Consider the following 13,762-nt stretch of genomic DNA (forward strand, 5'->3'; position numbering starts at 1 on the left):
ACGGTAAACATTCACTTTAAATGTGAAGTAGAGCTTACCTTTAATGTATACCGTGATACTGACACACATTTCAAACATATTTAAAAGGAATTATTTTTTTTTTTCTAAAAAGCCGAACTATCCACAGATATCCCAGTTTTAACACTGCATAATATTAGGTTGATTCAAGCTTTTTATCTGATAATTTTGCTATTCAGGAAGGATCTCTTTTTCTATTACGGCAAACTCGCATCATCTTAAAGATTATTCTGTTGTGCATCAGCTGCGCTTTAATGTGGAGGTGGAATGGATTTTTCACTTATTGTTTTATTATACAAGTTGAAAATAATGGTTATGCGGTTTTCTCTGTATTAATCCTTTTTATTGAATTTTTAACCATGTTACACGGGGCAAATAATGAGAGAGCTAATACCATAGCCAATAGAGAAGGTTACATAGATGAAAGCAAGTAATGGGGTTAATAAGGGCTTCCAGTATTGAGTGGTTAACTTTATATGTAACATTACAGATGGCAACGCTGTAGTCCGGTGTACACAGGTTGTTGAGGGCTTTGGCTATAGATAGGACCTGCGGGCTTGCTGATTTCAGTGGTGAGAGGGGAAAAAATGCAGAAGTTTCCTCACTCTCAGGCCTGCACCTATCAGTATCATTGTGCCTGACACGCCTCCTCCTTCCTGCCTGCACCTATCACTATCATTGTGCTTGACACGCCTCCTCCTTCCTGCCTGCACCTATCAGTATCCATGTGCCTGACATGCCTCCTCCTTTCTGCCTGCACCTATCAGTATCCTTGTGCCTGACACACCTACTCCTTCCTGCCTGCACGTATCAATATTATTGTGCCTAACACGCCTTTTCCCTCCTGCCTGCACCTATCAGTATCCCTGTTTCTGACACGCCACCTCCTTCCTGCCTGCACCTATTAATATCATTGTGCCTGGCACTCCTACTCCTTCCTGCCTGCACCTATCAGTATCCTTGCGCCTGATACACCTCCTCCTTCCTGCCTGCACCTATCAGTATCCCTGTTTCTGACACGCCTCCTCCTTCCTGCCTGCACCTATCAATATCATTGTGCCTTACACGCCTACTCCTTCCTGCCTGCACGTATCAGTATTATTGTGCCTGACACGCCTCTTCCTTCCTGCCTGCACCTATCAATATCCCTGTTTCTGACACCCCTCCCCGTTCCAGCCTGCACCTGTCAGTATCATTGGGCCTGACACGCCTCTTCCTTCCTGCCTGCACCTATCAGTATCCCTGTTTCTGACATGCCTCCACCTTCCAGCCTGCATCTGTCAGTATCCCTGTGCCTTACATGCCACCTCCTTCCTGCCTGCACCTATCAGTATCATTGTGCCTGACACACCTCCTCCTTCCTGCCTGCACCTATCAATATCCATGTGCCTGACATGCCTCCTCCTTCCTGCCTGCACTTATCAGTATCCATGTACCTGACATGCCTCCTCCTTCCTGCCTGCACCTATCTGTACCTCTGTGCCTAATATGCCACCTCCTTCCTATCTGCACCTATCTGTATCTCTGTGCCTAACATGCCACCTTCTTTCAGCATGCACCTATCAGTATCATTGTGCCTTACACGCCTACTCCTTCCTGCCTGCACGTATCAGTATTATTGTGCCTGACACGCCTCTTCCTTCCTGCCTGCACCTATCAATATCCCTGTTTCTGACACCCCTCCCCGTTCCAGCCTGCACCTGTCAGTATCATTGGGCCTGACACGCCTCTTCCTTCCTGCCTGCACCTATCAGTATCCCTGTTTCTGACATGCCTCCACCTTCCAGCCTGCATCTGTCAGTATCCCTGTGCCTTACATGCCACCTCCTTCCTGCCTGCACCTATCAGTATCATTGTGCCTGACACACCTCCTCCTTCCTGCCTGCACCTATCAATAACCATGTGCCTGACATGCCTTCTCCTTCCTGCCTGCACTTATCAGTATCCATGTACCTGACATGCCTCCTCCTTCCTGCCTGCACCTATCTGTACCTCTGTGCCTAATATGCCACCTCCTTCCTATCTGCACCTATCTGTATCTCTGTGCCTAACATGCCACCTTCTTTCAGCCTGCACCTATCAGTATCATTGTGCCTGACATGCCTCCTCCTTCCTGCCTGCACCTTTCAGTATCTTTGTGACTAACATGCCACCTCCTTCCAGCCTTCACCCCTGCACCTATCCATATCCAGGTGCCTAACATGCCACCTCCTTCCAGCCTTCACCCCTGCACCTATCCATATCCAGGTGCCTAACATGCCACCTCCTTCCAGCCTTCACCCCTGCACCTATCCATATCCAGGTGCCTAACATGTAAAATGTACTGAGAGTCTATTATCAGCTTTCCTGGGCACTCAAATTCCTGGGCCCCCCTATATATATATATATATATATATATATATATATATATATATATATATATATATATATATATATATATATACGTGGCTGACGCATGCCTTTGGTTCCTGTTTTTTTTTTTACTAGGTGATTGAGCGGTGACACCAGTTTTAACACTTAGGTTTAGTTGGGCTTTAAATATGAAGTGGAGAATATCTGTTTTTATGTATTTTGTATATTTATCGATTTACTTTTTTATCATGATTGTTCTTGCAGGTTCTGGAATGAATTTACTAGACATTCATGATAAGACCTGGAATGAGCAGTGTCTTGAAGCATGTGCGCCTGGCCTTAGACAGAAGCTGGGTTCTGCTGTTCCATCATGCACAGTAGTGGTAGGTCTTTACCTTTTGAAGCTATAGCATCAGTCCACTGTTAAGGTTCACGTTACAGCTCCAACTTCATTTTCACATCCTCATTTTCTTCTGCAGTTAGTGTTTCATTCTTGGAAGTAGGACTGTTCACATCTGGGCACACGTTAAAGTCCCAAATGTCTGTTCAAAACCCATATTCAGCGATGAGTCGCATTTTCTTTTTATACATCTGAGCTATGAGCTGAGATAGTGACAGTGTTATGTTCTAAGATTATTTACTGGAGTCAGGTTTGCTGACTAGGTTTAGGCTTGGTTCCCACTTACACCAAAAATATACTTGTTTGGTACATTTATGGTAACGCAGGAACGGACAAGTAAATGGATCCAATGTTCAAAATAGCTTGTGCTTCCGCTTGCTATTTCTAATTGATCCGTTTGTTGCAATGCAATAAGGGAACACAAAGTCTTGACCTGCTGCATTTTTACCAGATAGCAGATGTGTTTGCCAAAGAAACCTATGGTGGAAATGCATTCATGCCAGACACAAACGGGATGAGAAAACAGAGAGAAGCGGACACTGAACTAGTCTGCTCCGATACAATCTAATTGAGCTGTTTTACTCAGTTCCAAATGGGAACCGAGCCTTAGCCCTGTTGTTCACTAAGGATTTATCTAAACTATACAGTTAGAATGTTATTATTATTATTATTTAGTATTTATAGAGTGCTGACATCTTCTGCAGTGCTTTACAGAATATATATATACTGTAGTTTTGTCACTAAGTGTCCCTCAGAGGAGCTCCCAATCTAATCCAGGGGTCCCCAAACATTTTGGGTCGGGGGGCTGGGTCAACATACTTCAGACTGCTGGGGGGCCGGAGTATACATAAAATTATGTCTTTGCGGGCCAGAAAGTGAAGCATACCCAGGTGACAACCGAAGTCCAATTGGACAGCAGTGTCACCTGATGTGGAACTTGATTGGAAACCAGCGAATTACTGCTTTCTGGCTTCCATGTGGATGGGTGGTGCCAGCACTGCTATTCTATTTGTGGACCACCAATATTTAAAGATGTAGCTGACTGCATCTATAAGTAATACATTTTGTGTATGGGGGCCGGTAAAAAAGGCTCAGGGGGCCGCATTCGGCCCGTGGGCCTTAGTTTGAGGACCACTGATCTAATCCCTACCATATGGATCCCATACCAATAACCATTTGGAATAAAGCCGTGCGATTGTGGCCGTTTCACTTGTCTTGAAAAACGTGCCCGGTGAAACCGGTCGACACATGCAACCCCCTCTACACAGTTGCACCAACGATGGTTTGTGTATGTCACTGAACTTATGCTGCAACATCCGTGATGGAGTAGCGGAGATGACATACGCACATATAGCACAGCAATCAGAGCAACCTTGGGTTATACTTATATCCTTGGGGAACAAGGCCATAGTATACAACATCAGAGCGGAATCTCCCCAAGCAATGGATGCATGGACTGTCCCCAGAATCTAGTCAGACAGGTCGACAATCACATATGGGTGAGATAGCTCTATGTCTTTTTGTCCATGATCACTGTTAGCTGCATGTTTTAACAGCAGTGACACACACTATACTATTGCTGCATATTGCTTGCTCAACTTTGCTCTGCAATCCTGCAAACCTGCATGTCGACATTTACTGTATAATGCTAATCATGTTATATATTTGATACATGGAGTCCATAGCATTCCTGTGCCATTGAATTATGAAGTGGTGGCTATTTTAGGACCACTATCATTAACATAGGAACTTGAAAGAGGGAATGCAAGATCTTTTTTGAACGTTGATTTTTTCCTTGGATCTACTTAAGACTATGTAACGATCGGTGTCAGCACACAGAGAGAATCTGATTATTGGTGATCTGCAGTATCACCAAGAATACAGATATATCCCTGATTATTGATGATCTGAGAATCACCAATAATACAAGTATAACTAACCTCTGGACACCTGATAAAGTGTAAGTGTTTGGTGCAACAGTATATGAGTCTAGACCACCTGAGGAGCAGGTGACCCTAGACCATATAACTAGTATCTCCTAGTCAGGGTTGGAGATAACCAGAGAGCTAGTGATTCCCTGAACTGCTGGGAGTCAGACTCTACTGCAGTCAAAGGACTCCTATGAGAGTCCCTGACTGGATTGCAGAGAGGTCCCTCTGAGGGACAGGGAGTCCCTGCAGCTACTGGACACCTACCGGGGGGGGGGGGGGGGGTGTCACAGGTAGAAGGGTCGGCCAGGCCGGGTCGGCAACACATGAGCAGATAAGGTACAGAGACAGAAGGCTGATTCGGTAACCAGGGACAGGCAGGGTTGGCAACAGGTAATCAGATATGCGTAGGTACCGAATCAGAGAGCAGGGGAAGGGTCAAGAGAGCAATAGGTCATAACAGATATCAAGCAGAGGCCTAGTCTAGAGTGTGAGGTCTGTGGTCTCAACACCCAGGAACTGGTCTAAAGAATAACACAGCAATGACACAGAATCCCTAAGCTTGGGTGTGAGGTCCGTGGTCTCAACACCCTGGAACTGGTCTAAAGTATAACACAGTAATAACACAGTAATCTGGCTAAGTGTGAATTCCCAGGTCCACCTGGTTCTAACACACTTTGAGATCTGACTATGGTCTGAGTGCTAACACATAAGCATTCGCAACGGCAGACAACCAGCAACTGACAGGCAAGATATATATATAGCAGAGCGCTCCTCAGCGCCGCCCAGTCCCATTCAGCCAATCACCTACTGCGCTCGAATCAGCTGATCGTCCTGATCAGCTGATCCCTCTCCTATTGGCATAAAGGGCCTGCCTGTTAGCGCGCGCGCGTAGCTCTCCATCTGTGTGCACTACTAGGCTCAGACACACCAGACGCATGCTGCTGCGGAAAAACCGCTGTTCTGAACGCGGAACCAGCCGCTTCACTGTCAGACCACGCAGCGGTGTTTCCGCAATCCATTACAGACTACTGGTATTTTTGTTTATAGGCCTCAGACGGGTATTATTACATCTATTGATTACAGGATGCAAAGTAGCATGCTCAAGCTAATATAGGGTGCATTTAGAGGTGCTTGCTTGGCTACCCCAATAGAAAATTTTTTAGCATATGTATTTTAAGATGTTGTAATAAAGCATATACATTTTAATCTATAGTAGCCAATGTTGTTGGATGATTTCCTTGAATAGTATCCCAGTAGTTATTTTTTGTTTCCATACCATTTGGGTTGTTCAAGTAAGGTCAGTGTACCTTATTTCAATTACTAATTCCTACCCTAGTCATACTTATATGTCCATTGTAGTGTAGGGCCAATTTAGGGGAAAGCCAATTAACTTATCTATAGGTTTTTGGGATTTGGAAAGAAAACAGAGTGCCCAGAGGAAACATATACAGACACGGGGTGAACATACAGAGTTTCTGACAAATTTTGTACTTAACATTAAAATAAACATTTGTAGGTTATTATTAATTGACCAGTATACTTATTATAGCATGCAAAGTAAACAAAATATATACTATATATCTGTTATTACCTTCAGTTGTATTGGAATCTGAAAGATGTGTAATCTGTTGATGCCTCTTCCTTGTATTTTAGGGTCCTGTTTCCACATACTTTGTTCAGCGATATGGATTTAGCCCTCACTGCTCCGTAGTTGCTTTCACTGGGGACAATCCAGGTAAGGGCAAAATGTATTGCTTCATAGCCTGCTTTCAGTCTCTGAGTTTCAGAGCTGGGAATAGGATGAGCACCAGTTTTCGCTAAACCTGAGTTCGCTGTGAAAAATGGCAATTTGATGATTGCTGACATTGTCATGAGATCGGCCAGTAGTTTTCACTTGCCAGATCTTTCAGTGAAAAGGCAGACCTGTATGGGTTGAAGTGCATTCTCCTGCATGTGCAGCAAAATCCCCATCCTCCAGACACGTTCAGAGGAAAGCATTATTCTGTGTTAGTCAGCACCCTTGTTCAATAATGAATGACCATTCAGCAATAACTGCAGATCGGTTTGACTTAATGTGCCTACACACTTAATAACTGATGTTGCCCATCTGGGATTGGGACCTGATCCCCTAGGGCGACATCACCAGGCTAGTCTGTACAGACGAACTTCAGCTATGTAGCTGACAATGCACTCTGTTGCTAGGTGGGAGGGGAGGATGACTGATTGGCTCATGCATGGCGTCACGTGGCCGGCAGGGGAGCGGCATCTTCAAAGAAGTTGGCTGCCACTCAGCGAAGTTGATCTGCCGTACGGCTTGCTTGCCGAGCGCCCGTTGCTGGTCAGAGGCCTCTGTACACATGCCTGACTATTGTCGATCTTTAGCCAGGTTGTTGTATGAGGCTTAAAGCGGACCTAAACCAAACATTGTTTTTAATTCAAAATATTTAGTTGCACCACTCTGACACATACAAAGATAAATAAACACTCCTTCAATCCTATGAGCCTATTTCAGCGCATGCTTTTCACCATTCTCTTTTCATAGAGTTATACAGGTGGCAGCCATTACTTCTGAGCTTAGTAGGAGGTTTTAGATCAGGAGTGTGTTTGTCATCAGCTACCCTCCCTCACAGGGGCGTCGTCTATGTGAAATCTCACACAAGCTGAGATCACCTCCCTTGTGACATCATCAGTAGCAGCCTGTGTTTTGTTTTTGTTTTTTATCTCCTCCACCAGTCTGCCAGATTCTGTCCCGGCAATATGAAAGGAAGGGAGGGGTTCCTCCAATAAATGTAAAATATTTTATATTTGTCATCATGCAGCTGAAAAAAGGCTGCTATTTATTATTATGTTAGAAAATAGATTTTATTTCTGAAATCTTGTATTTTTAATTTGAGTCTACTTTAAGAAAGAAGTGCTGACTGCTGAGGAAGCCCAGGCCAATTAGCGCCTTTGTAGTCACTGGGGTGCTAGTCAGATAGTGTACCCCTTTTGGTGGTTACACTGAACAATTTGTATATACTTACTATTTGAAAAGATTGCTTTTATCAAAGTTGCATTTATCGAAATAGGAAAATTTTACTTTAAAATGTTACACAAACGCATCAATTTTCCATTTTAGAAAACATTTATTAAAAAGAAAACCTTAAAATTGAAGTAAAACAACTGTCTGTTTCAATTCTTTAAATTTACAGAGGATTTGAGCCAGGCAAAATGGTTGGTATGTCAGTTATAATTGGACGGACAACTGATGTGCAGCCCAGGTGAAAACTTTTTTCCCAATGCACTGCTGTGGAACAACTGATCAGTTAAAACGCATCAGATTTTCCATGTACAGTGTGAAAGGTTCCTTACTACAGCCTTCCCCTTTAATTTAACTCTTTCTTAGTGCCTAACTGTAACGATTGTGGAATCGTCTCCGTGGTCAGCGCACCAGACGTGCGCTGACATGGCGGATTTCCTCCACAAGCGTATAAATTTGCAGGAACCCAGCAGTAGGTGCAAAGCACCTGTAGAGGGAAATTCCTGACGGCAGGTTGAGCTGTGGAGTGCAGAGGAACAGCTCCTCTGCTCTACCACACACGCCAGACAGGAATTGTACGAAGGGAAGAACCGTAATCGCAAGAGAAGCAATTGAGAGTGAGCACAGAGACAGATTGTGTGTGTGTGCATAAAACTAGTCGCCAACCCCTGACTGTGCACACACCACAGCAGATACGAAGCAGGAACGCGATCGCGAGAGGTGCGATCGCCAGACGTGACACAAGGCCACAGCAAGGCGGAGCACGAGAATAGCAAAGGCACAGCAAATCATACAATGAGGAGATATGGAAAATAACAAACCCTAGCTAACCGCGAACACCGCACTCATTCGCAACAGTGCACGCGGTTATGCGCGGTCTCCACGTGATAAGCACAATAGAGACAAGCACGCCTAACTAACCATCGACAGACAAACATGAAACAGAGGACGCGAACGCTTGCTTAACGGTTACCTCACCGAGCCTCCAGCAAGCGGTCGTAGCAGACAAGACAGACACACGAAAACAGGGACAAGCGAGAGATAGGATCCACAGCACTAGCGAAAAGTGGCTAGCGCGATCCCTGGAGACAGAACAGAAGGATCCACAGCACTAGCGCTAGGGCGAGTGCGATCCAAACACACGGCAGACAGAACAGATGAGGTAGGCAGAAACAACCGCTGTTTCAACCTACACTCCAGACTCAATCAGAAGGATCCACAGCCGCTAACGCTAGGGCTTGTGCGATCCAAACACAAGACAGACGGAACAGGCAAAACAGATAATGCAATCCTAACTGCACTAGGGAACCTGCCTAGTGCATTCCCACGAATTACACTAAGATAACTTTAACAAACGGGAATGGCTGACACTCCAGGAGTGTCCATCAGGAACAGACCATGAAAGGGAAATGTCCAGCAAAGCATTCTGGGAGCAGAATGCTTTTATAGTGCCAGTCATCAAAAGAAGGCAGGTAAGGGATTTGCATGACTAATGTATGCAAATTCCTCAGCAACACAAGCTGCACAACTGACAGAAGGTCTCTCTTAAAGAGACCGGCAGAATGCAGACGTGAACAGTGGTCAAAACACTGCCTGTCTGCACAGGCAGCTGAGCAGATTCTCACACTAACTGACTCTAATCCTCACCTCATAATGTGCAGTCCTTTCTGACACCAAACCCTAACTTCCTAACCTTAATTGTTAAATATTACCCATCCCTACCCCATCTCCTAACACCAAACTTCCATAAACCCTAAACATTTATTTTCTTCTCTTTTCTCCATTTGCTGCTGTAATGCTTAGGCACTAGTGCTTGGTTATGGCTGGATTGTTATTGCTCTTGTCACCAGTTTTTAGGGGAACTATTAATGTAAAGGCAACATCATCTACATATGCTGTAAGTTTGAGTTCTACTGGTACCCAAAGGCCTTATCTGCATCCACTGCCATAAATACTGCTTCATTTTTTTAGGCTAAATAAATGTATTAACTTTTATTGGGCCTGATGCAATTCCCTTTTTCTCCTCATTTTTCTCCTAGGAGGTAGTTTTTCATCTTCTGTTTAATATAACGTTTGCAAGCTACAATTGAAAAAGTACCAATAAGTAGGTGAAAAAGTACTGTCAACGTTATTTGGAGTTATTTTCTTGCTTGCTGGTGGCTTAAGAGGCATTTTATTTTTAATGTGAAATTGTCACCTACAAGAAAACTTAGGCCAAAAAGCAAAATTGGACCCGTTGGCCCATATGCAATTATTTTTTCTCCTGAGATTTCTCCTTGGAGATAATTTTCAATTTCAGTCTTGTGTGAAATCCCTGGTTTCCTCCCAGATCAAAGCACACCGGATACTATCTAAGGTCTGAGTGCTAACACGTGAGTATTCGCAACAGCAGACAAGTTGCGAGTGAATAGTGAAGGCTTATGAAGCAGAGGAGACCCCACGGCCACGCCCACAACAAACAGCCAATCCGGAGCGCCGTGAGTCTCCTCTGACGTCAGCCGACCGGCCGGTCAGCTGACGCGCCTCCTCCCCACATAAGGGTCCTCTCTCCGTGCGCGCCCGTGCGATACGGCAACCCTATGTGCAAAAGACAAACCCGTCCTCGGCGTACTAGACGCCAGAGGCACGGGCGAAGTCCCCAAACAGGAAGGCAAGGCGGCTGCGGAGACACCCTGCGTGCCCGCAGCCGCCATTACTGTGGATGTTACAGTAAATCAGGGAGAGGAAAGATTTTACAATGGGCACATACTGACTAAATAATCTATAAATTAATATTGTAAACATTTTCTTCATTATGTCATTTTCACCAGAGTTCCTTTTTAAAGGGAAGGTTCAGGGAGGGTGGGTAAAAAATAAAAATCAATTTCCACTTACCTGGGGCTTCCTCCAGCCCGTGGCAGGCAGGAGGTGCCCTCGCCGCTGCTCCGCAGGCTCCCAGTGGTCTCCGGTGGCCGACCCGACCTGGCCAGGCCGGCTGCCAGGTCGGGCTCTTCTGCGCTCCAAGGCCCGGAACTTCTGCGTCCCACGCCGGCGCGCTGACCTCATCGGACGTCCTCCGGGCTCTACTGCGCAGGCGCAGTAGTTCTGCGAGTCCGGAGGACGTCCGATGACGTCAGCGCGCCGGCATGGGACGCAGAAGTTCCGGGCCTTGGAGCGCAGAAGAGCCCGACCTGGCTGCCGGCCTGGCAGGTCGGGTCGGTCACCGGAGACCACCGGGAGCCTGCGGAGCGGCGGCGAGGGCACCTCCTGCCTGCCACGGGCTGGAGGAAGCCCCAGGTAAGTGGAAATTGATTTTTATTTTTTACCCACCCTCCCTGAACCTTCCCTTTAAAGGATACCTGAACTGACATGTGACATGATGAGATAGACATGTGTATGTACAGTGCCCAGCACACAAATAACTATGCTGTGTTCCTTTTTTTCTTTCTTGCCTGAAAGAGTTAAATATCAGGTATGTAAGTGGCTGACTCAGTCCTGACTCAGACAGGAAGTGACTACAGTGTGACAACTATCTCATCATGTCACATGTCAGTTTTCTATGGATGCATTTAAGTCAATTGGACTGCAAAAAAAGAAACAAAATTACTAAACACTATGTTCTGCTCTATTTTCTTGCACTTTCCGCACTTCCCTAAAATGAATCTGAAAACTCAATTGCACTGGTAAAGAGATAATTGAATAAAAATCATACAAAAATTGCATTAAACCACATGGAAAACCATATGTTAAAATTTAGAAGAATCACAGCTGCACTGCAATTTGCAGGGGACAAAGGTCCTAACAGTCAGGCATGTCAATTTATTTTTTTAAATTTGAATTTGTATGTGAGCAATATAAGTAGGTAGAAGAAACAACGTTTTATAAAAGTAACACCTTTTTTAGAGAAGCTGCCAGCCATACTATCTCAGAAAAACAAACAAACAAACACACACATATACTGTATAACTAGATAAATACTTGCTCTACTTACATATGTATTGCACTGTCCACATTTTGATTTTAGTGATTGTTCTATAGGATTCTCCATTTTAACTGTGTCTATCTTGAAGCCAATCTTGATGTCATGTCCTCCCTTACTCTCCTCTGCCTGATTGTGTATGCATTGTCCGCCCTCCTTCCAGTCGTCAGGCACACCCACCCAGCTCTGCAATATAAAGCGCATTGTTTCAGCATAAGAAATATTGGCCAATCAGAGAGGAACAGAGGTGTGAGAAGGAAAACAGGAGGGAAAGAAACTCCAGCCAATCAGGCTGCATTAGTTAAATATAAGGGGAAAGTAAAGAAGCAAAAAACGACAACCCAGCATGCCCTGCAACTTCCTTTGTGTGGCAATGTACTACATAAGAGTCAAGTAAACTGGGGAATGATCATTTATTAACGAGAAAAGTAATAGTGAATTTTAACTTTTGGATTGCCTGGTTAGCATCCTTATTACTTGTTTACCAGATAAAAATAAAGAATTGATTTTTGATTTTATGCCCAGCATTTACTCTTTAATTGCTATCTGGTAAAGTCAAATTACCTTATGCAAGCTTTCAGGGATCTAGTCCCCTTCTTCAGGCAGACTTCCAGATGTTAGCGGAAGTAAAACACTGTTGTAGGTAAATAGTAAACACGAAGATGACAGTTTGTGCTAGTTACAAAATACACATTCCCAGCCCATCAACAGAGCAAATCTGAACTGGCTGTAATACTGATTATCATAATGTAATAAGATATTTCATATACCAAGATCTAGACAAACTGACAGTCAATCAATGGGTAGTGGTAAAAAAAAATCCAGTGCATCCTGTTAGAAACTATACTTTATATGAAGTGTTAAATTAAAGTATTCCTTTCATAGAGAGCGTATTGTTGGTTGAAATGTTATACTAAAGCTGTGTGCTTGTAAGGTTTACATGACTTTGTACTATAAATTCTGGCAAGAATATACCTAGATCAGTTTTAAAATGGTTATATTATGTTACACAGCGTCCCTGGCAGGAATGAGACTGGAGGAAGGTGATATAGCGGTGAGTACATTGGCAGTTAATATCCGATAGTAGATTTTGTCTGTTCTTTATATGTTCTCTTATGTATTCCATACAGCTCGCAATAAGCATGCTCAGAAAGGCCTGGAGCGCAGGCAGGATAGGAATCATAGATCAATATGTTTTTTCCCTGCTTGTTGTTTATTTATGTAATAAATATTTTTTATCTTGGGTTTTATATGTATTTTTCATCTCCAGAGACATTTGCAATACTAAAAATCTATGTTGTTATATTGGAATAAACCTTCCATGAGATTTTATGGCTTAACACTACTGGTGACTTTTATTTTCTAGGACTAAAGTGTTTTGGATTCTGGGCTTTGTTGTGTGTAAGTTTAAAGCGGAACCTGAACTCAGCTCTAAAAGATACCCAACAGCATAATAACATTTAAAGAGACTCTGTAACAAAATTTTGAGCCTTATTTCTTCTATCCTATAAGTTCCTATACCTGTTCTAATGTGCTCTGGCATACTGCAGCCTTTTCTAGTTGCACTGTCTCTGTAATAAATCTTATCTTCTTTCCTCTGTCGGCTCTGTCTGGCTCAGGCTGGAATGTGTGGAATGTGCAGCACTACTTGTCATTGGCAGAAGCTTTACACACCCTCTCCAAGCTCTGCATGAGTCACACAGTGAGCTGTTCTCAGCCTATCTCACTCGGGTTAGAAGCCATGTTTTTTGTTTGTAAACACTACATAAAATGGCAATTACAAGCCAGTATTGCAGCAGGGAGTGGCAGAAACAGCACAGAGGGGCCCAGGAGAACATAATTAATACAATGGTATGCTTTTTATTGTAAGAATTTTAGAGTACAGATTCTCTTTAAAGAAAAAAAATTCTTTGTTATAGCTGATACAAACCTGGCAATAAATCTGCAGTGTGTCTACTTCCTGCTTTCATGGAAGCAGACATATTGTTAACGTCCTGTTTTTACAAATTAGCTGCTCTGCCTGGCAGAGGAGATTCCTGAGCTGACACAGCTGAGAGATCAAATTATGGTGGTGATTAGTCACA

General features: G+C 43.9%; 1 protein-coding gene across 2 annotated transcripts in view; it reads left to right on the forward strand.

The window, feature by feature from the left end:
• The window catches only part of XYLB (xylulokinase), a 351,409-nt gene that overhangs the window by 159,877 nt on the left and 177,770 nt on the right, over positions 1-13,762 (forward strand). For both annotated transcript variants that reach the window (XM_068235920.1, XM_068235921.1), the window contains 3 exons: positions 2,635-2,753; positions 6,355-6,436; positions 12,692-12,732. In XM_068235920.1, coding sequence (XP_068092021.1) covers positions 2,635-2,753; positions 6,355-6,436; positions 12,692-12,732 — 242 coding nt within the window. The remainder of the gene's footprint in view (positions 1-2,634; positions 2,754-6,354; positions 6,437-12,691; positions 12,733-13,762) is intronic.

The sequence above is a fragment of the Hyperolius riggenbachi genome, chromosome 5, assembly GCF_040937935.1.
Source record: "Hyperolius riggenbachi isolate aHypRig1 chromosome 5, aHypRig1.pri, whole genome shotgun sequence".
In the NCBI taxonomy this organism is placed as follows: Eukaryota; Metazoa; Chordata; class Amphibia; order Anura; family Hyperoliidae; genus Hyperolius; species Hyperolius riggenbachi.